The 21,830-nt window shown below is 39.2% G+C and overlaps 2 protein-coding genes and 1 long non-coding RNA gene across 4 annotated transcripts in view; 2 read left to right on the plus strand and 1 right to left on the minus strand.

The window, feature by feature from the left end:
- The window catches only part of LOC109101213 (pleckstrin homology-like domain family B member 3), a 24,057-nt gene extending 20,613 nt beyond the window's left edge, over positions 1 to 3,444 (plus strand). The window contains exons 13-18 of the mRNA XM_042740314.1: positions 445 to 529; positions 1,061 to 1,087; positions 1,119 to 1,187; positions 1,489 to 1,696; positions 2,989 to 3,074; positions 3,173 to 3,444. Of these exons, the coding sequence (XP_042596248.1) occupies positions 445 to 529; positions 1,061 to 1,087; positions 1,119 to 1,187; positions 1,489 to 1,696; positions 2,989 to 3,074; positions 3,173 to 3,307 (610 nt within the window). The 3' untranslated portion in view covers positions 3,308 to 3,444. The remainder of the gene's footprint in view (positions 1 to 444; positions 530 to 1,060; positions 1,088 to 1,118; positions 1,188 to 1,488; positions 1,697 to 2,988; positions 3,075 to 3,172) is intronic.
- Positions 3,445 to 4,448: 1,004 nt separating this feature from the next.
- On the plus strand, positions 4,449 to 21,102 carry LOC109091537 (polyadenylate-binding protein 1A-like). Of its 2 annotated transcripts, none has more exons than XM_042741836.1 (13): positions 4,449 to 4,799; positions 6,139 to 6,331; positions 6,404 to 6,520; positions 7,205 to 7,344; positions 7,425 to 7,519; positions 7,853 to 7,990; positions 17,077 to 17,172; positions 17,274 to 17,468; positions 17,552 to 17,606; positions 18,647 to 18,747; positions 19,787 to 19,847; positions 19,920 to 20,050; positions 20,879 to 21,102. In XM_042741836.1, the coding sequence occupies exons 1-13, from the start codon at positions 4,613 to 4,615 to the stop codon at positions 20,966 to 20,968; spliced, it is 1,599 nt and encodes a 532-aa protein (XP_042597770.1). In that variant the 5' UTR covers positions 4,449 to 4,612; the 3' UTR covers positions 20,969 to 21,102. The 2 variants fall into 2 exon arrangements, with proteins under 2 accessions (XP_042597770.1, XP_042597771.1); XM_042741837.1 differs by having other exon boundaries at positions 19,793 to 19,847.
- Positions 17,367 to 20,415, minus strand: LOC122140072. The gene is made up of 4 exons (XR_006156796.1): positions 20,282 to 20,415; positions 19,809 to 20,079; positions 18,578 to 18,789; positions 17,367 to 17,505 (listed from the first exon to the last, which is right to left on the minus strand). It is a non-coding gene; the product is annotated as an uncharacterized LOC122140072 (long non-coding RNA).
- Positions 21,103 to 21,830: the final 728 nt, after the last annotated feature.

The raw sequence follows: 21,830 nt of genomic DNA on the forward strand, positions 1-21,830 counted from the left end.
TTTAACACTTTCTGGATCAGTAACATTGTGCAGTTTTCATTTATATGCGGTTTAGTGCTGACGATCGCATTATTTTTCAGATGCATACATATGAGATCTCTCGTTTCTGTGTTTTTGATCAGCACTTCTAGACTTATCCAGGAGATGTGTAATAGCGCTCTCAACAGTGAAAACACGGAATATTCTGTGTATCCAGTAAATAACAGCATATGGGTTTGCTATGATATGAGTAAATAATAAATAATGACACGATTGTTATTTTGGAAACATGTTTACAATTAATAATGCATTAAAAAAATGAACATCTACTAGGATCAATAAATGTTTTAGAAGTGTGTTTGATTGTTAGTTAAGGTTAGCTAATGGAAGCGTATTGTGAAGTGTTTCAAGTTCTGATGTGAAAGAGAGCTCTGTCTCAAACTCTGCTGTGATCTCGGCTCTCAGTCCACAGAGCCTCCTGGATTTAGTGGAGATGGAGAGGAAGCTCCGAGAGGCCAAAGCGGAGCGGGAACGTCTGCTGAAGGAGAGAGTGAGTTACTGATCCAGCTGTCAAAACACAGGAACGGACCATCCGTCATTATAAAAAAAAATTACTCAGAATATACAAAAATGGCCAAAAACTATGTTTCAAAATATATTTTCTACCAATATATTTTTGGCCATTTTTTCGTATATTTTTGGTTTTAAATATATAAATATATTTCAGTCCAAGAAAATGCATTCACATATACGTCACATTTAAAGAAAAACTTGATTTGTTGTCTATAAGACGTGTGCACATAAAACACTACTGAAAAAAAACCTCAGCAAGGAACACAATTTAAAAATGCTCCAAAAAATGCAATGTTACAATATATAAAAATATGAAACATTATAAATCATCTACATTTGACCTCTAGTAGGCCATCCACTTTTAATCTAAATGTGAAACAGGAAGTCAATACTGAGACTAGATTTGACCTCCAAATGCACATTTCTTTCCTGCAATGAGAACAGTTCAAAATAAAGCCGAGCTTGTGGTCTGAATCAGAGTCGTGACGTGGTCTCTGTCTGCATACAGGAGGAGAGACAGCCCACAAAAAAAACAGCAATAACCTAAAAAAAAAAAAAAAGACTCAAAAAAACAGCAGCCGCACGATGATGATGAGGAGCGACTGCAGATCAACTCGACACACAGAAACCTGGAGGTACTTCTGCTCATTATGAGACCACTTGAAGAAACAGTTCACCAAAAAAACAAAATGTGTTCACCCTCAGTTCATCCGAGATCAGGATGAGTTTGTGTCTTCATCAGATTTGGAGAAATGTAGCATTGCATCACTTGCTCTGCAGTGAATGGGTGCCGTCAGAATGAGAGTCTGATAAAAACATCACAATAATCCACAAGTGATCCACATAGGAACATGCTGCACAACCCCTTGTTCAAGCTTTGGATAAAAGCGTCTGCTAAAGGATTAAATGTAATGCAGATGTGTTTTTCTCGATCGGCAGGGCGTCCCGCTGTCTCTGACGGTGAACTTTGACCTGCGGGCTCACGTGGAGGCTCTGGGTCATAACGTGACGGGCTGTATGGGGGTCAATCTGTCTCCTCGGCGGTGCGGAGGCTTTCTGACCAAACGCGGAGGACGAGTGAAGACCTGGAGGAGGAGGTGGTTCATCTTCGATCTGGACCACCAGAGACTGGCCTACTACACCGGTGAGAGAAACACTTCCTTCAGCAGCCCCATCCCTGCATCACTGTGTTCACATTATTTCCAGCGTGTCATCAGGGTAAAGCTAAAGCTCGAGGGTTTGAATGTTTGGGAAGTGACTCATTTATGACAGAAATATTTACATTGTAACATTTTTAGGAGACATTGCAATCTCAATATATGACATCTTTTGGCAACCCTATGTATAGAAATGATTTAAAAATAGCTCAAATAAAATCTTAATAAAACACTTACTAAAAAATGATTTGAGAGTTTATCATGTCATACAATTATTTATTTATTTATTTTTTTTCAAAAAATCTTCAAAAAACTAATATCCCGTTCTCCATACGTTGTATTATGGTCTTGATTATTATGTCTTCAGAATGTTTATCTGTCATTTCTTTTGGTCTTTTAAATTCATATGTCTTATTATTTCTGTTTTATGTGTTTATAGTTAGATTTTTAAGCACTTTGGTCAATCTTGTGGCGGTTTTTAAATGTGCTTTATAAATAAATTACCTTGAACTAGTGTCATAAAAATATTATTTTTACATATTTTGAATTGGTTTTATATATAATATATATATATATTATATATATATATTTTCATATTATATATATTGTATATTTATTATTTATGGTCTGTCAATTTTTTTGTAATTTTTTTTTTTTTCATTTTTCAATTTTTAGTTATTTTAGTATTGTTGTGTTAAAGGAAAATATCAATTTTATTATTTTTTTGTCTATGTAATACATTAATATTTTTTCGGTTTTAGTTATTTTAGTACATTAAGTTAAACTAAATGAAAATATTAATATTAATTAGTTATTTTAAATATATTATTAACATTAATATTTAAATAATTACATTTTATACTTTCTGTTGTTTTAATTTTAACGTGTTAGTAATTTTGTTAGTATGTTTTTTAATTATTTATTCATTAATTTAATTTAAGTGTCTATGTAGTTTTTATTTTAGTTTTGTTCAATGAAAATTAGACATTTTGCCTTGGAAACTAGCTGAAATAAATTACATTTTATATATATATAATTTTTTTTTTTTTTTTTTTTTTTTTAGTTCAGATCAAGTCATGTTTGTTTTTTATGGTTTTGGTTTTAGTTAACGATAATAACCCTGATGTCATGTGAGCATTAACTCTTATCAGAGAACCGTGAACATGTGAATATGTGCTTAAAATATTAAAGTATTAACTTAAAATTTCAGGGGGACTTCAGTGTATGATGCTGTAGTGCTCAGTGCTGAACTCTCACTGCTCTTCTCTTGTTTCCTCAGAACTGGACGAGAAGAAACTCAAAGGTGTGATTTACTTCCAGGCCATCGAGGAGGTTTATTACGATCATCTGCGAACCGCTTCAACAGTGAGTTCATAACCACACACACACACACAAACCCTAACCAACTCTAGAGTGTGTTACGGTCAGATTCTTTAAAACCATGTCTCTCGTGTCGTTCTCAGTCTCCGCGGCCGAGCCTCACCTTCTGCGTCAAAACCTACGAGCGGCTCTTTTTCCTGGCGGCTCACAGCGCTGAAGCCATGAGGATCTGGATGGACGTTATAGTCACGGCCACAGACGAGCACAGCAGATACTGAGGAGCAGAGGACGCTGGGATACCTGCTGTTACACTACCAGAGCACACACTTTATTTATTACTGTTCATTCTTGTCATATTTTGCTAATGAGATGGGAAAGAATCCTGCGAAGTGTTAATAAACATTTACATTCCAAACAAGGTGTCAGCCTTTAAACGTGCAGCAGCTTCATTCAGAGCAGAACCAGGAGTTATTCTGAGAACACGCAGCAGGGAGGAGGAAATATATACAAATATTATTTAAATAAGTTAATAAATACTACTTAAACCTAAAGGACAAAACTTTCAAAATGCATCTTTAATAAGACTAAGATGGGGATTCGAAAATCTTTCAACCGATAAACACGAGTCTTCAAATAAATTGCTCACTTAATATTTTATAAATATATAATGAAATAAATTATCTAAAATGAAATAAAAGTTCACTTTAAAATGGCACTTTTGTAAAGTTGTAAATAAAAACAAAAACATGGTTTAACAAAAAAAATAGAGAGAGAGAGAGTGTGAGTGAGTGTGTGTGTGCGCGCGCGTGTGTGTGTGAGTGAGTGTGTGTGCGTGTGTGTGTGTGTGTGTGTGTGCGTGTGTGTGTGTGTGTGTGTGTGTGTGCGCGCGTGTGTGTGTGAGTTTGTGAGTGTGTGTGCGTGTGTGTGAGTGAGTGTGTGTGTGCGCGTGTGAGTGCGTGTGTGTGCGTGTGTGTGTGTGTGAGTGTGTGCGCGTGTATGTGTGTGTGTCAGTGAGTGCGTGTGTGTGAGTGTGTGTGTCTGTGAGCGAACGAGCGTGTGTGTGAGTGTGTGCGTGAGTGTCTGTGTGAGTGAGTGTGTGTGTGTGTGTGGTGACGTGTGTGTGAGTGTGTGTGTGTGTGTGTGTGTGTGAGTGTGTGTGTGCGTGTGTGAGTGAGTGTGTGTGCGCGCGCGCGTGTGTGTGTGTGTGTGTGTGTAAACAAAATAAATAAATAAAACAGCCTTTTAGGAAAAAATCAGGTTGCAAAAATATATATATATATTTTAGTAAATCTTAAAGGAATCAATAAAACATTTGCTCTTAAAACACTGTATGTTTATTTCTAGTTCACTGTAATAATAAAATTAATAAACCCGTCATATGTTCATTACACAGAGTAAGTGTTTTGATGTGCTATTGCCATTTAAACTTTAGCCTGCAGAATAAAACACTGCGATGATGATGATGATGATGATAACCGGAATGTTTATTTACGATCTGATCGAATCTTTTAAATCCGGTTCGTTGATCGTTACAAGTGGTTTTCAGACTGAATCTCGGACTCTCTGATATCTGACTGTCTGTGATGAAGATGAAGGTGAAGGTGAGCAGCTCGCTGTATGTGGGCGACCTGGAGCCGGACGTGACTGAAGCCATGCTGTTCGAGCGATTCAGATCGCTCGGCTCGGTTCAATCGATCCGAGTCTGCAGAGACCGACTCACCTGCCGCTCGCTCGGATACGCGTACGTTAACTTCGAGCGAGCCGCTGACGGTAAGATCCCCGAGAAGATGTGAAATCAGCATTGATCACGAATGATGCAGTGTCTCACCAGCGCGGAGACCTGTCAGAAACACACCTCGTGATGCATCCAGAGTCTCTGCACTTACTTCATATCCCGAAGAATCGTTATTTTATAAAATAGTCTGAATATTTTCAACTAAAACAACAATATATCATATCAGCAACAAACAATCAATTATTAAATAATAAAAAAAAAAAAAAAATATATATATATATATATATATATATACATATATATTACCATGATTTCACTGAATTAACCACTTTTCAAAAATTAAAAATTGAGAAATTCCATGCAATTTCAATAACCACACCAAAACACTATGTGTGTGTGTGTGTGTGTGTGTGTGTGAAAGCTTATTTGAATATATTAATTATATAAAAATATAAAAACAATATAATATTGCTTCTATTGTCTTCATTTGTAAGTCGCTTTGGATAAAAGCATCTGCTGAATGACTAAATGTAAATATATATATATATAATCTAAAAGATGTTATGAATATTTTAACTCCATTGGAATGACTGGAATTTAATTATATTTTTATAAATTTATAACTCATGATTGCTCAAAAACAGTCGAAACAAAAAAAAACCTACATAAATACAACTATAAAAATATCACAACACCAGGTATAATATCCTTTTATCCAAAGTGACTTACAAATGTGGACAATTTATTAATATTACTCTCTGAAAAGTTTTCAAACACAATACATGAATTTTACTTGCATAAACTTTATCTTTCATGTTGAAAAAGTGATTAGCTGTTCATGCTGCAATGGTTCATATTCATGATGATCAACACAATTCAGTCCCTAAAGTGTGTTTAGGCTGAATATATTTTTGACTGTAATATAATTTTATAGATCATTTTACAAAAGTATTTTTAACACACCTGGGTCAAAGTGTCCCAAAAATGAAACCACTTTTTTTTAAATGCTTGTACCTCCTTAAAAAAAAAAAAATTGTAGAAAAAAAAATTATTTCTAGGGTCTTAATATTTGCATTTGTTCCATTACTAAGAAAAAAAAACATGTTTTAGAAACGTTTGCTTCTCTTCAGGTTCAAAACAAACCCAAATGTGTTATAAAGGGGTTAAATAACTGTATATCAAACTCAGGCCAAAACGAGCGTTATATCTCTCCAGTGAATATTATATATTATAAACTCAAGTCATGTAATTCATCAGGTACTTGATTGAATTGCGTTTATTGTTTTGGGAGGAATCAGTTAACAAAAATCACCTGCATTTAACATGATTCATTCACAATGACTTCTGAATCACGGTTGTGTTGATTGGTCCCAGCCGAGCGAGCCCTGGACACCATGAACTTTGACCTCATGCAGGGGAAGCCCATGCGTCTGATGTGGTCACAGAGAGACCCTTCGCTGAGGAAGAGCGGCGTGGGGAACATCTTCATCAAGAACCTGGAGAAATCCATCGACAGCGAGGGTCTGTATGACATCTTCTCCTCCTTCGGGACCATCTTATCCTGTAAAGTAAGAGATGTTCTCCTCATTCTGCTTTATTATACAACATCAGACCCGTCTCGAGTGCGTTTCTTTCTGTGAGTGGTTTGTGATGAAAACGGATCGAAAGGCTTTGGGTTTGTGCACTTTGAGACGCATGAAGCTGCTGGAAAAGCCATCGAGAAACTAAACGGCATGTTGATCAATGAGCAGAACGTGTAAGTTGAGACTGAAAAAGAAATTGTTTCTTCATCAGATTTGGAGAAATGTAGCACTGCATCAGTGTCTCAGCAATGGATGCTCTGCAGTGAATGGGTGCCGTCAGAATGAGAGTCCAAACAGCTGATAAAAACATCACAATAATCCACAAGTAATCCACAGCACTCCAGTCCATCAGTTTAACATCTGGAGAAGACAAAAGATGAAACATCCAGCATTAAGATGATTTTAACTCAAATACATAGAGTCTATAATCATAATAACAGTTCCTCCAGTGAAAAAGTGTTCTGGTGTGAATCAGGAGAGAAATCTGCACAGATCAAGCAGCGTTTTAAATGGAGGAAGACAAATATGTGTCTGGATTTTGATGTGAGAGACAACAGGAGATGCACTTTTTCACTGGAGGAAGTGTTATTATGGATTACAGACTCTATGTATTTGAGTTAAAAACATCTTAATGCTGGATTTGTTTCATTTTTTGTCTTCTCCAGATGTTAACTGATGGACTGGAGTGCTGTGGATTACTTGTGGATTATTGTGATGTTTTTATCAGCTGTTTGGACTCTCATTCTGACGGCACCCATTCACTGCAGAGGAAAAATCTGTTCCCATGAAGAAACAAACTCTTCTACATGTTTAAAGACCTGAATAGAGCTTTGTAAGTTTCAAATGTTGCACTTCAAGTTCGTGGGACACTTCAAGTCCCAAAAGCAGCGCGAGGCTGAAATGCAGGCGAGAAACAAAGAGTTCACAAACATTTTCATCAAGAACTTTGGGACGGAAGTGAATGACGAGATGCTGACGGAGATATTCAGTAAATTCGGTGAGTGTTTATTTGTTTTGTGGATGTGGTTGAAACAAAAGATTTTTCTCGTTTTACTGCATCTGTTCTTTGTATGTGAGGCCCAACTCTGAGCGTTCGGGTCATGACGGATGAGAAGGGAAACTCGAGAGGCTTCGGTTTCGCCAGCTTTGAGAAGCACAGTGATGCCAGACGGGTGAGTGTTGTGTTTCTTATCAAATATTTGGTAAATCATAAAATCATAAGCATGACATAAAAAGTTTATTTTTTTACACTGCAGGCACAAACAGTGTTTTTCATGCACCTGTCATGCAACTGTTTCTTTTATAACATTTGTGTCAATAGATTTCAAATTATGAAAATATATTGTGTTCTGAGTTTTTTCTGAATTATGAAGAGAGTCAACTAATATGTTAAAAAAATTAAACAAGAATTTTGAAACTGAGTTCATGCAAATTAGTGCATATTTCATTAAATAATGCCTCATTTGCATATTTAAACCTAACATTTTGTGTGCTGTAACGGGAAGGCGGTGGAGGAGCTAAACCAGACGGAGCTGAGCGGCAGAAAGGTGTTTGTGGGCCGCGCTCAGAAGAGACGAGAGCGGCAGACGGAGCTGAAGCGGCGCTTTGAGCAGATCCAGCAGGAGCGCATCACGCGCTGTCAGGTGTTTATTACTCTGATTACACCTCATGCACTTCATAACTGCAAAGCTGAGGTCAGATGAGTGACGTTTCACAAGGAGAAAGTCCAGTGCACTTTAAAACCAAGCAGCTTTCTGTCGAACAAATGCACGGAGCGTTCTTAACTGTTTAGTCTTAACGGTTAGGCTAATCATAATGATATTACTGATAGTATCTAACCTTTATAGTCATGAATGCATTTCTTAAATCATTTAACATTTTAAGGCCTTTATTATTTCTCAACTCTACAGCTGTGCAGTAAATTTCACTTTAAAGGTTCACTTTTTCATTCATGAAGACGACGAGAAGTAATGTGCCAAAAATGTGTCTTCTGGTGAAATATAAAGACTTTTTAAGATGAAAATGACATGAAATTCCCATTATAACCAGGAGATGGCAGCAGAGGATCAATCAGATGCCATTTCAACGCCCTTGTTTTTTCACATCTTGCTTTTGGTTCCCTTTCATAGGTCACTTCGATGCTGCGGTGACGTCACCGTATGGGAACACCTTCGGTGTGACGAATGTCTGAAGCCCTATACCATCTCGCCAATCCTATTGGCCAAAAAGCGCGCTTGGCACCGCCCTACGCATGCGTACGCATCGTATACCCGGGCGCCGCGCGCTATTTCGCTCAGATTTCATTTCCTTCAGGAAAGAGAATCATCTGTGCCCTGGAATCATCTCGCGTTCATAGCGGTTTTCTCGAGCAGTGTTAAACTCCTCTTCGCGGACGCGATGAGCTTTCGAAAGTGCAAGGAACCGTGTACCAGGTTCATCACTAAGGGAGACACTCACGAAAGGTGCGTATAGTCTGTTTGGGATTACATCACGCGCAGTCTGCGCTTAGTGGCCTTTCCTCTTGTCCCACTGTGATGGCCTGCGACTTAAAGTACTGCGCTCGAGGGTAGAAGTGTTTTCCAAGGTCGCCCCCCCCTGCGTCTAACCCCCGCCGTGTCGCTTCTGCGGCTGCCGAGGCACCGCCACGAGGCGATGGCTTGGGGAGACATGTGAACCTCACTTACGACGACAGCGCGGCGCTGGAGTTTTCTCCACATCGCTCGCTCTCCCCTACCCGAGTGCAGGATGCCACCTTCGTCGAACCCGTTGTGTTCTCGGTACGGGGGTTTACAGCCCACCCCGGAGGCATACGATGCTATCTCCTTCGGTTGTGGGCAGTTCGACGACGACGTCTTATCCACCGCGGCCTCGGAGTCTGAGGACTTTCGTGGCAGATACGGACAGCCCTCTCCCTCCTAGCGGACAGGAGAAGCGCGTCTCTCCCTCCTACAGCGAGCTGTTGGATGTGGTCTCTCGTGCGGTGGGTAAGCTGGGACTGGACTGGGAGGTTGAGAAGGCCGAGGCCCAACCTTCATCTAAGCTGGACGACCGTTTTTTTTAAGTTGACTAGTCCGTGCTCCCCCGCGCAGCCCCGTAGGCCCCTGCCTTTTTTCCCGGACCTCCACCAGGAGGTTTCGAGGTCCTGGAAGCAGCCCTACTCGGCGCGCATCACGAACGCTGCGGCTGCGGATTTCGCCACCATTTCAGATATGGCGAACCGTGGCTATACAGCGATGCCTCCGGTTGAGGAGACTCTCGCCGAACATCTGGCGCCCTAATTCGGCCACGGCATGGAAGTCTCGCCCCCTCCTTCCTTCGAAGGCTTGTCGAGTCACGTCTAGCCTCGTCGGGAAATCTTACATGGCTGCTGGCCAGGCGGCCGCAATCGCTCCACTCTATGGCGGTCCTCCAGGCCTACCAAGCGGAGCTTTTAAAGGATCTCGACGAGGGGGAGGGCATCACACCCGAGGCTGTGAAGAGCTGCGTCGGGCAACGGATTTGGCGCTACGCGCTACCAAACATACTGCTCGGGCAGTGGGCCGTTCCATGGCTGGTTTGATTACGGTCGAGCGCCACCTTTGGCTGAATCTCACCGATATCAAAGAAAAGGATAAAATCTTTTCTCATGGACGCGCCCATTTCTAAGGACGGTTTGTTTTGGAGAGGCAGAGTTACGTCGGTGGTGGATAAATTTAGGGCAGCGAATCCAGCAATCAGCCGCTTTCCGCCAGCTGATTCCACGCAGACCCAGAGAGACTGAGACGGCGGCAGGCGCCCGCGCGCGGTCTCGTTCAACCTCTTCAAACCGCCAACGGGCTGCCTCACGGGAAGAGCCTTCGCCTATGGCGCCCCCTCGTAGGGACTGGGGTCCTAAGGCTTTCCACCAGCTCGCCCAGCGACAGCGGAAAAGATTAGACCTGAGTTCGACGGCTAATGCCTCTCCTCGCTCTCGGGCTCCTAATAGCAGCTCCTGATATTCTCGCTGCTTGCCAGGGACTCAAGAAATGACAGCTCTGCTGAAGAAAGGGGCTTTCGCGCATTGCAATCCAACCCTCTCACTGCAGTCCCCACGCTCTAACATTGACTGTCTCGCCGCAAAAGGCGCTTCGAGCAGCATTGGATCGAGTAACCATGTCAGGCGTTTTCCTCAGACACTCTGCGCGATTCAGCCTTCAGAATCCGAGGAACGCTACAAGGGTCTGGCAAAGACGGCCCGTTTATGACGGCTCATACAGCCGCCGCTTTTTTCGCTAGCGGCAGAGCCCGATGTTCATCTTGTTGGATTAATTCATGCCGTGGACACGCTTCAGGATTATACACAACGAGATGCAGCGGATTTTGACGCACGCGCGCTTCCCCGGCTTACGGACGCCGCGAGCTTTCCGTATTCGGGCATGTTAACGCGTATGCAAAACGCTGAAAAAAGGCGGAAACCTTGAAAACCACTGACGCTATTGTCGGGGCCGCGTGGGAACGCTTGGCCCCGCATTTCGCAATGGGTGTTACGCACGATTTCGTCTCGGATACACCATTCAGTTTCGAAAAGGCCCGCCCTCCTTTTCCGCGGGATTCTTCCCACGGTTGTGAAACCAGAGGAAGGCTCGCGGTGCTGCTTCAAGAAATGACAGCTCGGCTGAAGAAAGGGGCTATAGAAGAAGTACACCCCTCTCAGATGGAGTCAGGTTTTTACAGCCGCTATTTTGGTTGTACCAAAAAAAGGGGGCGGTTTTGCGACCCATATTGGATCTACGCCGTTTGAATCTTGCACTCAGGACGAGCAAATTCAGGATGTTAACGTAAAGTCCATTTTGTCTCAGATTCAACCAAACACTTGGTTTGTCACGATCGATCTGAAGGATGCATATTTTCATATTCAGATCATCAAGAGACACAGGAAGTTCCTCAGATTCGCTTTAGAGGGCAAAGCGTATCAATACCGTGTTCTTCCTTTCAGCTTAGCCCTGGCTCCCCGAACTTTTTTTTCAAAATGCATGGACGCAGCTCTGGCCCCGTTGCGGCTCCAGGGCGTTCGTGTGTTGAATTACTTGGACGATTGGCTGGTGCTAGCTCATCACAGACTCAAGCACTCTCTCACACCGGGATTTAGTGCTGAATCATTTAAGAAGCCTGGGCTTATGCACGAATTTCCAGAAGAGTGTTTTAATCCCCTCTCAACGGATAACCTTTCTGGGAATAGATTTGGACTCTCGCGCGATGACAGCCAGACTATCTCTCCCGCGCGTTCAGTCTCTCACGTCATGCGTGCGTCACTTCAAAGTAGGGGCCGCACAGTGACGGTGAGTTTGTGTGTCTCAGGCTGTTAGGTCTGATGGCAGCGGCATCCCCTGTAATTCGTCTGGGCTTACTTCACATGCGCCCTTTTCAGTGGTGGACTGAAAAGGTCAGAAACATTTCACCCCGTTGTTTTCCGCATCGTACGATTTCGGTGACACGGAGGTGTGTTATGTCAATAAAACAGTGGATGTCAACCGAGTTCCTTCTAGCCGAAGTTCGGCTGGGGATTTGTGCTTCCCGAGAGACTATCACGACGGACGCGTCTTTGACCGTTTGGGAGCTGTTTGTCAAGGGCGCCCAGCTCATGGAGTGTGGACAGCGACACAACGCGGTTGGCACATAAACAGGTTGGAACTACTGGCAGTTTTTCTAGCTCTCCAGTATTTCTCAAATCTGCTGACCGGCCGTCATGGTGTACTACTCAGGTCAGACAACATGGCGGTTGTGTCATACCTGAATCATCAAGGAGGGTTACGGTCTCGCCCCCTGTGTGCAGGCTGGCGAGGAGTATTCTCTTTTTGGTCTCGGAACAGATTTCTATCGATCCGAGCAGACAGGGTTCATGTCCCCCGACGTTTGAACGTCGGAGCGGATCTGCTATCCAGACAGACTCTGGAGCAGGGGGATGAGATTACACCCACAGACGGTGAGCCTTTTATGGCAGATATTCGGAGAGGCGAGAGTGAGACTTATTCGCGTCGAGCACGACTACGCATTGCCCGCTGTGGTTTCTCCCTATGCCCTCCATCGCCCCTAGGCCTGGATGCGTTAGCTCACGATTGGCCCAGGACCAGCTTGTATGCTTTTCCTCCCAATTCGTTTAATTCCAGCGGTGTTGTCCAGGATACGGCTGGACAGAGTGGAGCAGCTGCTGCTGGTGGCTCCGTGGTGGCCCACACAGCCGTGGTTTGCGGAACTGGTCAGTCTAATAGTGGGCTCTCCATGGGAGATTCCCCTCAGACAGGACTTACTATCGCAAGCACGAGGGATGATTTGGCACCCGAGGCCAGATCTGTGGAAACTGTGGGCGTGGCCTCTGAGCGGAGTGAGTTAATATGTCCCGGTCTTTCTGCGGAAACCTCCGAGACTATTATGAATTCCAGAGCAGCATCTACGAGACGCTTATATGCTTTCAAATGGAAGCTGTTTACGACCTGGTGTGGTTTTCGTAGTATAGACCCAGTTTACTGCCCAGTGGCTTCAGTACTGGAGTTCCTCCAAGACCGTTTCTCTGATGGTGTAACGCCAGCAACTTTGAAAGTTTATGTGGCAGCCATTTCAGCTAACCACGTATATATGGATGGTGCTTCAGTGGGCCGTCATCCGCTGGTCTCTCGCTTTTTTTACAAGGGTGCGCGACGGCTGAGGCCTTTCCGCCCTGTGCGAGTTCCCTCATGGGATTTATCTATTGTACTGCAAGGTCTATCAGGACATCCGTTTGAGGCCCTTGGAAACCGTACCGGATAAAATCCTGACCTTGAAGACATTCTTCTTATGGCCTTATCCTCCCTCAAGAGAGTTGGGGATTTACAGGCTCTTTCTGTTTCGCCCGTCGTGGCATGGATTTTGCCCCAGGCTTTTGTGAAGGTATTGCTGCGACCGAGGCCTAATTATGTCCCTAAAGTCGCTTCGAACCCCTTTCATTTTCAGCAGACGGTCCTGGAGGCTTTACCCCCCTGCTGGGATAGGATCAGAAGATCTAAGTCTTTGCCCTGTCAGAGCGCTTAAGACTTATGTCGATCGATCAGCCTCATGGCGTGAGTCCGACCAGCTGTTTGTCTGTTTTGGACATAAGAATAGAGGCCATGCTGTCACAAAGCAACGCATGTCCCATTGGTTTGGTGGATTGCAATATCTTTAGCCTATGAGGCGCGCGGTCTCGCCTCGCCTCTAGGAGTCAAAGCTCATTCCACTAGAGCAGTCGCTTCAAACCTCTCAGGCGGCCCCTCAGGCGCCCTGGATCTTCTATGGCTGATATCTGTGCTGCGGCAGGATGGTCCTCACCGAGCACTTTTATAAAGTTTTACAGTCTGGATGTAAGGACGGCTCCTGGCTCCCGGTTCTTCTCTCCGCTTTGAGCAGATGCTTCCTTGGATCCCAGCTATCAGGTACTGTCAGGCGTTATGGTAAAGGGGTTCCCATACGGTGACGTCACCGCAGCATCGAAGTGACCTATGAAAGGGAACATCTCGGTTACGTATGTAACCACAGTTTCCCCTGAATAGGGAACGAGATGCTGCGGTCCCCGGCCGTTCCATACCTGATAGCGTTCTTCTCTTCAGTTCATGAAATCTGAGCGAAATAGCGCGCGGCGCCCGGGTATATACGATGCGTACGCATGCGTAGGGCGGTGCCAAGCGCTATTTGGCCAATAGGATTGGCGAGATGGTATAGGGCTTCAGACATTCGTCACACACCGAAGGTGTTCCCCATACGGTGACGTCACCGCAGCATCTCGTTCCCTATTCAGGGAACTGTGGTTACATACGTAACCGAGATGATTTATTATAAATATGAATACTATAACAAATTTTAGTACTTTACCGGATTGAAATATAAAGTGTAGCAAGTGCAGGAAGTCAGAAAGTCACTTGTCATTTAAAAAAATAAAAAAGTAAGCCCAGACAACAGCCTATAATGCTGAATTAGGCTAGGCCTATACTATATAGTTCAATACAAATCAAATAATTTAAATATTAATGTTATAGCAATTAAATAATGCATTCAGTAGTTTGAAATATTATTATTATATACAATTTATTTTAGCTACATTTAAATAAAGAAATTTAGTTGACTAACTTTCAACATATTTTTAAAAAATGAAAAAATAAATTGTTTGTTGCAAAGAGTTTTACCTTAAGTTTTACCTTTTTTTTTTTTTTTTTTTTTTTTTTTTTTAGTGTAGGTCTATTTTTTACTACACGATAATCGTGGCCACAAACATTCACAATAATAATATATATATCGTGATACATATGAATATATTATTTATTATTTATTTTTTCCATTTTTGTTCAATGAATCAAATCATTGCATACAAAAAGAACAATTACTAAACAGACGGGACTAAAATGCTAATGAGAATTTATCAGAATAACAGCATATTTTTACTCAGATAAACATGTTCATGTTTCGTCAGATAAAACATTGCTTTCTGAATTTTACTCTGGATTCCTACAGGGATTTCCTGGAACATCATAAGTTCTATTACTCCTATGAATCTTGCTTGTTGACTTTTTATGCGAGGGCGCCCTCTGGTGTCGAGTATGAATGAAACCAATTACATGTGAGAGTTTAACACTCAGTGACACTGATTCTGGATTATTATCTGTCATATATTGTCTTATATGTGAACTATTCGTTTTTATTTAATTTTTATTGTATTTTTATTTCATTATTTAAATATCACGATTATCATTAATATATATATACTGTATATCGTCCTGTTCTTGTAGATTTAGAATGCATATTAAAGTGGGGGCGTCACAATATTGCGACACAGAGATCGATATCATTGGAATCACTTTCAGAATGATTTTTTCCAACTGATGAACAATAAAAACATTGACAGCCAATCAGAATCCATCCTGCTTTAAAGAGCTGGAACATTTAAAGCGGCAGATTACAAAACTGCAGTGCGTTAATTATCATTATAATTATCATATTTGTTATATTTATCACAAACGTTATTGTTAGTTGTTGTTATAGTTAGTGCTGTTGTTATAGTTATCACCGAAGTTATTGTTATGGTTATTGTTAGTTATCATATTATAGTTGTAATAGTTATCATTAAAGTTATTGTTATCACTTTAGTTATTGTTATATTTATCACAAAAGTAGTTAGTTAGTGTTATAGTTATCATTATGGTTATTGTTATAGTTAGAGCTACTCTTGTAGTTATCATTGAAGTTATTGTTATAGTTATCGGTATTGTTATAGTTATTGTTATAGTTATCACTGAAGTTATTGTTATGTTATTGTTATTTCTCAAATTAGTTATAGTTTTTGTTATAGTTATCATTATTGTTATCATTATAGTTAGCGTTATAGTTATCATGGTTTGTTATATTTATTACGAAAGTTATTGTTATAGTTATTGCTTAAGTTACAGTTATCTTTATTTTAGTTATTATATTGCTATAGTTATCATTATGGTTATTGTTATACTTAGCGCTATTGTTATAGTTATCGCTGAAGTTATAGTTATAATTATCATTATTGTTATAGTAATGATTATAGTTATAATTATCATTATTGTTATAGTAATGATTATCGTTATAGTCATCACTGAATTTATTGTTAGTTATCTTATTATATTTGTTATAGTTATCATTACAGTTGTTGTTATCGCTGAAGTTGTTTTAGTTATTGTTATTTATCGCTGAAGTTATTGTTAGTTATTGTTATGGGTATTGTTTTAGTTATCTGTAAATTTGGTATAGTAGTATAGTTATTGTTATAGTTATTGCTATTGTTATAGTAATCATTACAGTTATTGTTATCGCTGAAGTTGATTTAGTTATTGTTATATTCATTGCTAAAGTTGTTGTTATAGTTATCGCTGAAGTTATTGTTAGTTAACGTTATCGTTATTGTTTTGTTTATCAGTAAATTTGGTATAGTGGTATACTTATAGTTATTGTTATAGTTATCGTTATAGTTGTTGTTATTGTTATAGTTACTATTAGTGTTTTTATAGTTATCGTTATAGTTTTTGTTTGCGTTAAATTAATTGTTATAGTTACCACTATAGTTATATTGAAAGTTATCATTGTAGCTACTGTTATAGCTATTATTGTTATCTCTGAAGTTGTTTTAGTTATTGTTAGTTATCGCTGAAGTTATTGTTAGTTGTCGTTATGGTTATTATTTTAGTTATCGGTATAGTTGGTATAGTGGTATTCATATTGTTATAGTTATTGCTATTGTTATAGTTATGATTATTGTTATATTTATCGCTGAAGTTATTGTTATGGTTATTGTTTTAGTTATCAGTATAGTGGTATACTTATTGTTATAGTTACCGTTATAGTTGTTGTTAAAATTATTGTTCTAGTAATCGCTGAAATTATTGTTAGTTATCATATTATATTTTTTATAGTTATCACAACACTTATTGTTATCGCTGAAGTTGTTTTAGTTATTGTTATATTTATCGCTGAAGTTATTGTTATAGTTATTTCTGAAGTTATCGTTATGGTTATTGTATCAGTATAGTGGTATACTTTTTTTTATAGTTACTGCTAACGTTATAGTTATCATTATAGTTCTATTATTATTGCTATTGTTATAGTTTTTGTTGGCATTATATTAATTGTTATATTTACTACTATAGTTATTTTGAAAGTTATCATTGGAGCTACTGTTTTAGTTATCATTGGATGTATCATTACAGTTATCGTTCTTGTGAACGTGTTTTTATCGTCCTGACAGGGTGTGAATCTGTACGTGAAGAATCTGAGCGACAGCGTGGACAGCGAACGGCTGCTCAGAGAGTTCTCTCCATACGGGAACATCACCAGCGCTAAGGTACAAATGAGTCTGACATTGTTTTTCATGGTTCATAAATTCTGTATTTATTTAATTGTCTCCCAGTAAATGCAAAGATCCAGAGTTTTTTCTTCGTTCAGGTGATGACAGACGGCGGCCGCAGCCGAGGCTTCGGATTCGTCTGCTTCTCGTCTCCTGAAGAAGCCACCAGAGCCATCACTGAGATGAACTGTCGCATCATCGACTCCAAGCCCATATATGTGGCTCTGGCCCAGAGGAAGAAGGAGCGCCAGGCTCTGCTCATCCACCAACACATGATGAGACGCCTGCAGCAGGTCCAGATTCACATCACAATCTCTGATCATCCACAGACTGACACAGAGAAACACAGGTGACGAGCTGAGTTATTGTTTCACAGGTGCAGAACCTCTCTTCATACAGCATCACCCAGCCTCAGTGCGTCAGTCCTCAGGGTGAGTGGCGCTTCTTAAAGGGATAGTTCACCCCAAAATACTCTGGTTAATTGTCCAAACACAAATGAAGATGTTTTTAATGAAACCAGAGAGATTTCTGTCCCTGCTTTCAAAGTCCAGGTAACCAAAACTTAAAATATAATGCAAACCCATATGAACTGAAGACGAACCATGGTTTTGAATAACAGGAGAGTGATTAAATGAAGAGAAAATTGTCATTTTAGGGTGAACAATCCCTTTAAATAATAGATATGTTTTATTTCTTTAATTCATAAAAATGTAAATTAAAGAAATAAAGAAATAATTACTAAAAACAAACAATAAAAATAAGCACTAAAATTGATCAAATCATAAAAATGTCAAGTTTAAATAAATAATTAAAAAATAAAAGAAATTAATAAAATCAATCAATAAAACACTTATTTAAATTCATTCATAACAATATAAAAATAAAAACAATTTTAAAATGAAAACAGCCAAAATAAAACACTTAATAAAATTAATAAAATAATAAAAATGTTAAAGTAACATTAATTAATTTTAAATAAAAACAATCGAAGTGAAACACTCAAATGTAATTAAATAAAAAACATTAAAAATTACACCATACAAACATGAAATTAAAATAATTTTAAATAAAAACAACTGAAATTAAAATGTACTAAAAATGTAATCATAGAAATATAAAATTAAAATAAAGAAATAAAACGATGAAAACACTAAAATTCATAAAAATGGAATTAAAATAAATAATTAAAGAAAATGCATACTAAAATTAAATCATAAAAATGTGAAATGAGGATAATGTTAAAATAAGGTCAAAATAAAACTTACTAAAAGTAATAAAGTCATGTAAATGTGAAATTAAAATAAATAATTTTAAAATTAAAATATACTGAAAGTTTATTAAATAAAAAACATAGAAATTTTAATAAATAATTTTAAACACAAAAAGTCAAAATAAAACATACTTTTAAAAAACATCTGTGATGTGTCATCAAGAGCTTCCGGTGCATTTCTGTATCATCTCTCTCTTACAGTGAATCACAGTGTCTGGTCACCGCAGCACATCTACACGCCTGAAGTTCACAATCATCACGAGTTCACAAGTGATCCGCAGCAGCAGTGGGCTGTTCAACAGGTGCGCGTCTCTCACAGATTCGAATTTAACCTGTGCGCAAAACTGGAATATCGCATAAAACATTCGCGAATAAAGCACAGTTACCATTCAACGACTCAAAGAGAACAAAATCGTAAATCTTAACTTTCTGGTAAACTGGCCTAGTGCCTAAGTATCACCAAGAAATGTAGGAGAAGCCACTTAATATAGTTATTTTCATATAGGATAATTTACTTGCGCCAGATGAAACACAATAAGTGCAATCATTGCTTCCGGAGGTGGATGCCAGCTCTTTGGGAACGCAGTCAGTCGTGTAAGACGATTATACAGAAATACTTTGATGACAGACTTTGCTCAGGCTTTTCAGAGCTACCATAACAACATACAGAGATCGGTCCACTGCTTAGTCAATTTATCCCGTCCCATCATGACTTTTTTGGTTCACATGGTGGAGTTTATTCGGTAAATGTATTTTTATCATAGTTTATGCGCATTTTTCCTTACCGGATAAAAATGTATCAATAAATTAGTTTTTATGCACAGTTTTTGATTTTATGCGCATCTTGGCATTTCCATACGTTTTTTTTTTTTTTTATGCGATATTCCAAAATGCAAATAAAAATAGGTGGATGGAAACGTACTGACTAAAGTCCTGTTCACACCAAAAACGATAACTATAAAGATAACGATATTAGCGTCCACACCAGCGAACAATATCGTCTGTTTATTCTCAGCGCACGCTCGTCTGCTGCTTTCAATTCTCGAGCTTGTTACAGCAGGATGGATTCTGATTTGCTGTCAATGATTGTATCATTCATCAGCTGGATAAAAAAATTGTTCTCGAAGTGATTCCAACGATATTGTTTCTCTGTGCCTTTATCGTTATACCTGTGGTGTGGATTCTGCTATTCTTTAATATTGAGAACGATTTTTAGAACTATATCTTTATAGTTATCGTGCTTGGTGTGAATGGGCTTTAACAGCTGCTGATTTATTACTGTATACCTGTGGATTCTTGTATGTGTGTGCACTATATTATAACAGTTTGGTGTGGTTTGTTGTCCAGGAGACTCTGAGCTCACCCGTGTCCAGCCCAGCAGAAAACCAGAAGCAGATGCTGGGCAAGTTCACTCCTGTATTATTGTGTCCTGTTGATCTTGTCGAGCTCTTGTCTGATGTAGTTTGATCCGCAGGTCTCAGTCTCTTCCCGCTGGTGCAGGATGCGGTCGGGCCGCTGGCGAATCAGATCACGGAGATGCTGCTGGAGACGGATGAGTCTGAGCTGCTTCTGCTTCTGCGCTGCCATCAGTCTCTGTGCATCAAGGTCTGTTCCTGCTTATTTAGCTTCGGTTGCTTTTAGGGATGCACAATATTATCGGAATGTTATCGGAATCAGCCGATAAAGGTTTAAAAATGTAAAAATCAGCATCTGAAACATCAGATTTGAAAAATGATGCCGATGTGCCGATAAACAGTGTTGGGGGAAACGCATTACAAGTAATGTGAGTAACGTAATCAGATTACTTTTTAAGTAACTAGTAAAGTAACGCATTACTTTTTATTCTCAGAGCCCAGGTAAATACCCTTCTGGTGCTCCCCGGTGCAGATGGTGAGCAGGGTCCCAGTGTTCTCTGGGAATGAGCCGTGCTATAAGCTGCACACGAATCAATGACTGTCGCTTCATTTGAATGATCCTGATTAAATGGTGCTGCGAGCCGACTTATATACACGTCAGCTCCGCCCAGTCTTGCAGGCTAAAGCACCATTGGTTTGTGCAGCTACACAAACCTGAACAAATCAGGCTTCAGAAACAGATTAAACAGGAGTTTACTCCCATACACAACGCTCGTTCTATTATCTCAGGGAAACAAGGTTTCATCAGTAACCAGAGCGTTACTCCTAACAAATAAGTTTTTGCTCAAAACTAACTAAAATCAAAAATAATTTGTTTATAATTTCCACATGGGAGAGACTTGGTGTTGTTTTAAAACAAAAGGAAATATATATATCGGTATCATTATCGGCATTGGCTAAAATGATTTGAAAAATATCGGCATACCGGACATCAGCAGAAATCTAATATCGTGCAGCCCTTGTTGTTTTAATGTGTGATTTCTTTCTGAAGTGTATGTGTGTGTGTGTGTGTGTTCAGGTGAACGAAGCGCTTGCTGTTCTTCAGTCTCATCAGCCGATGGAAGCGGCTCAGATATCGTTTAGCAGCCCTGCTAGTCAAGCTGTCTGAGACACAGATATCAATGACCACACACAGATTGAACAATTATAACATTTAATATTCATTTGATTGTTACAAAAATATTTTAATTAATTTAATAATTCAGTGTATATTCAAAATATTGTTGTGGTAAATAAATGTCTTTGCAAATATATATTTTTCTGGTTTGCTTTTTGCAAAGCATTTTTTTTTTGTTTTTGTTGTTTTTAAATCGCAATGCATACTTAATTTTCCACATTTAAGTTAAGTCCAGGCAGATGTAACCTATGCAATAAAAAGCTATTGTTACTAAATACAAACAGTTCACTGGGTACTACTTATAGTGTAATTAATTTAATCTAATTACATTTATTGGCATAAATTGTGTTTACATACAATATTGCCAAACCATTAAAACAAAAAATACATTAATAAAAAATGAACATACATGCAAATAATGCATTAATACAATACAAGCATTATAAAAATAAAAGTTTAATACGGGTTGTTTCAAAAGTCAGTGAGTAACTGGGATAAGGAAAGCAAATATACAATATAACAATAACTAACAAACAAGAAAAATATTTCTTAAAATAAGAGTGTTCTGTCTTATGTATGAGTCTACTGTATGATGAGTGACACATAATCGGGATTATGAATCTAGTGTATGTATAGCAAAAAATCAGAAAGACTTAAGTTTTAAACATCATTATGCCATGGTATAAAAAGCATGATTGCGGCTTTTAATCTCACAAATCTGTCTTCTTTCCTAACAATTTCAGATTTTTTTTTCTCAAAATTGCATGGGGAAAAGACAGAGATAAAAACAAACAAATATACTTCCCAAAAAATTCAAAATTTTTTTTCTCAAAAAATCACACAAAAAAGTCAC

The sequence above is a fragment of the Cyprinus carpio genome, chromosome B16 (genome assembly GCF_018340385.1).
Source record: "Cyprinus carpio isolate SPL01 chromosome B16, ASM1834038v1, whole genome shotgun sequence".
Lineage (NCBI taxonomy): Eukaryota > Metazoa > Chordata > Actinopteri > Cypriniformes > Cyprinidae > Cyprinus > Cyprinus carpio.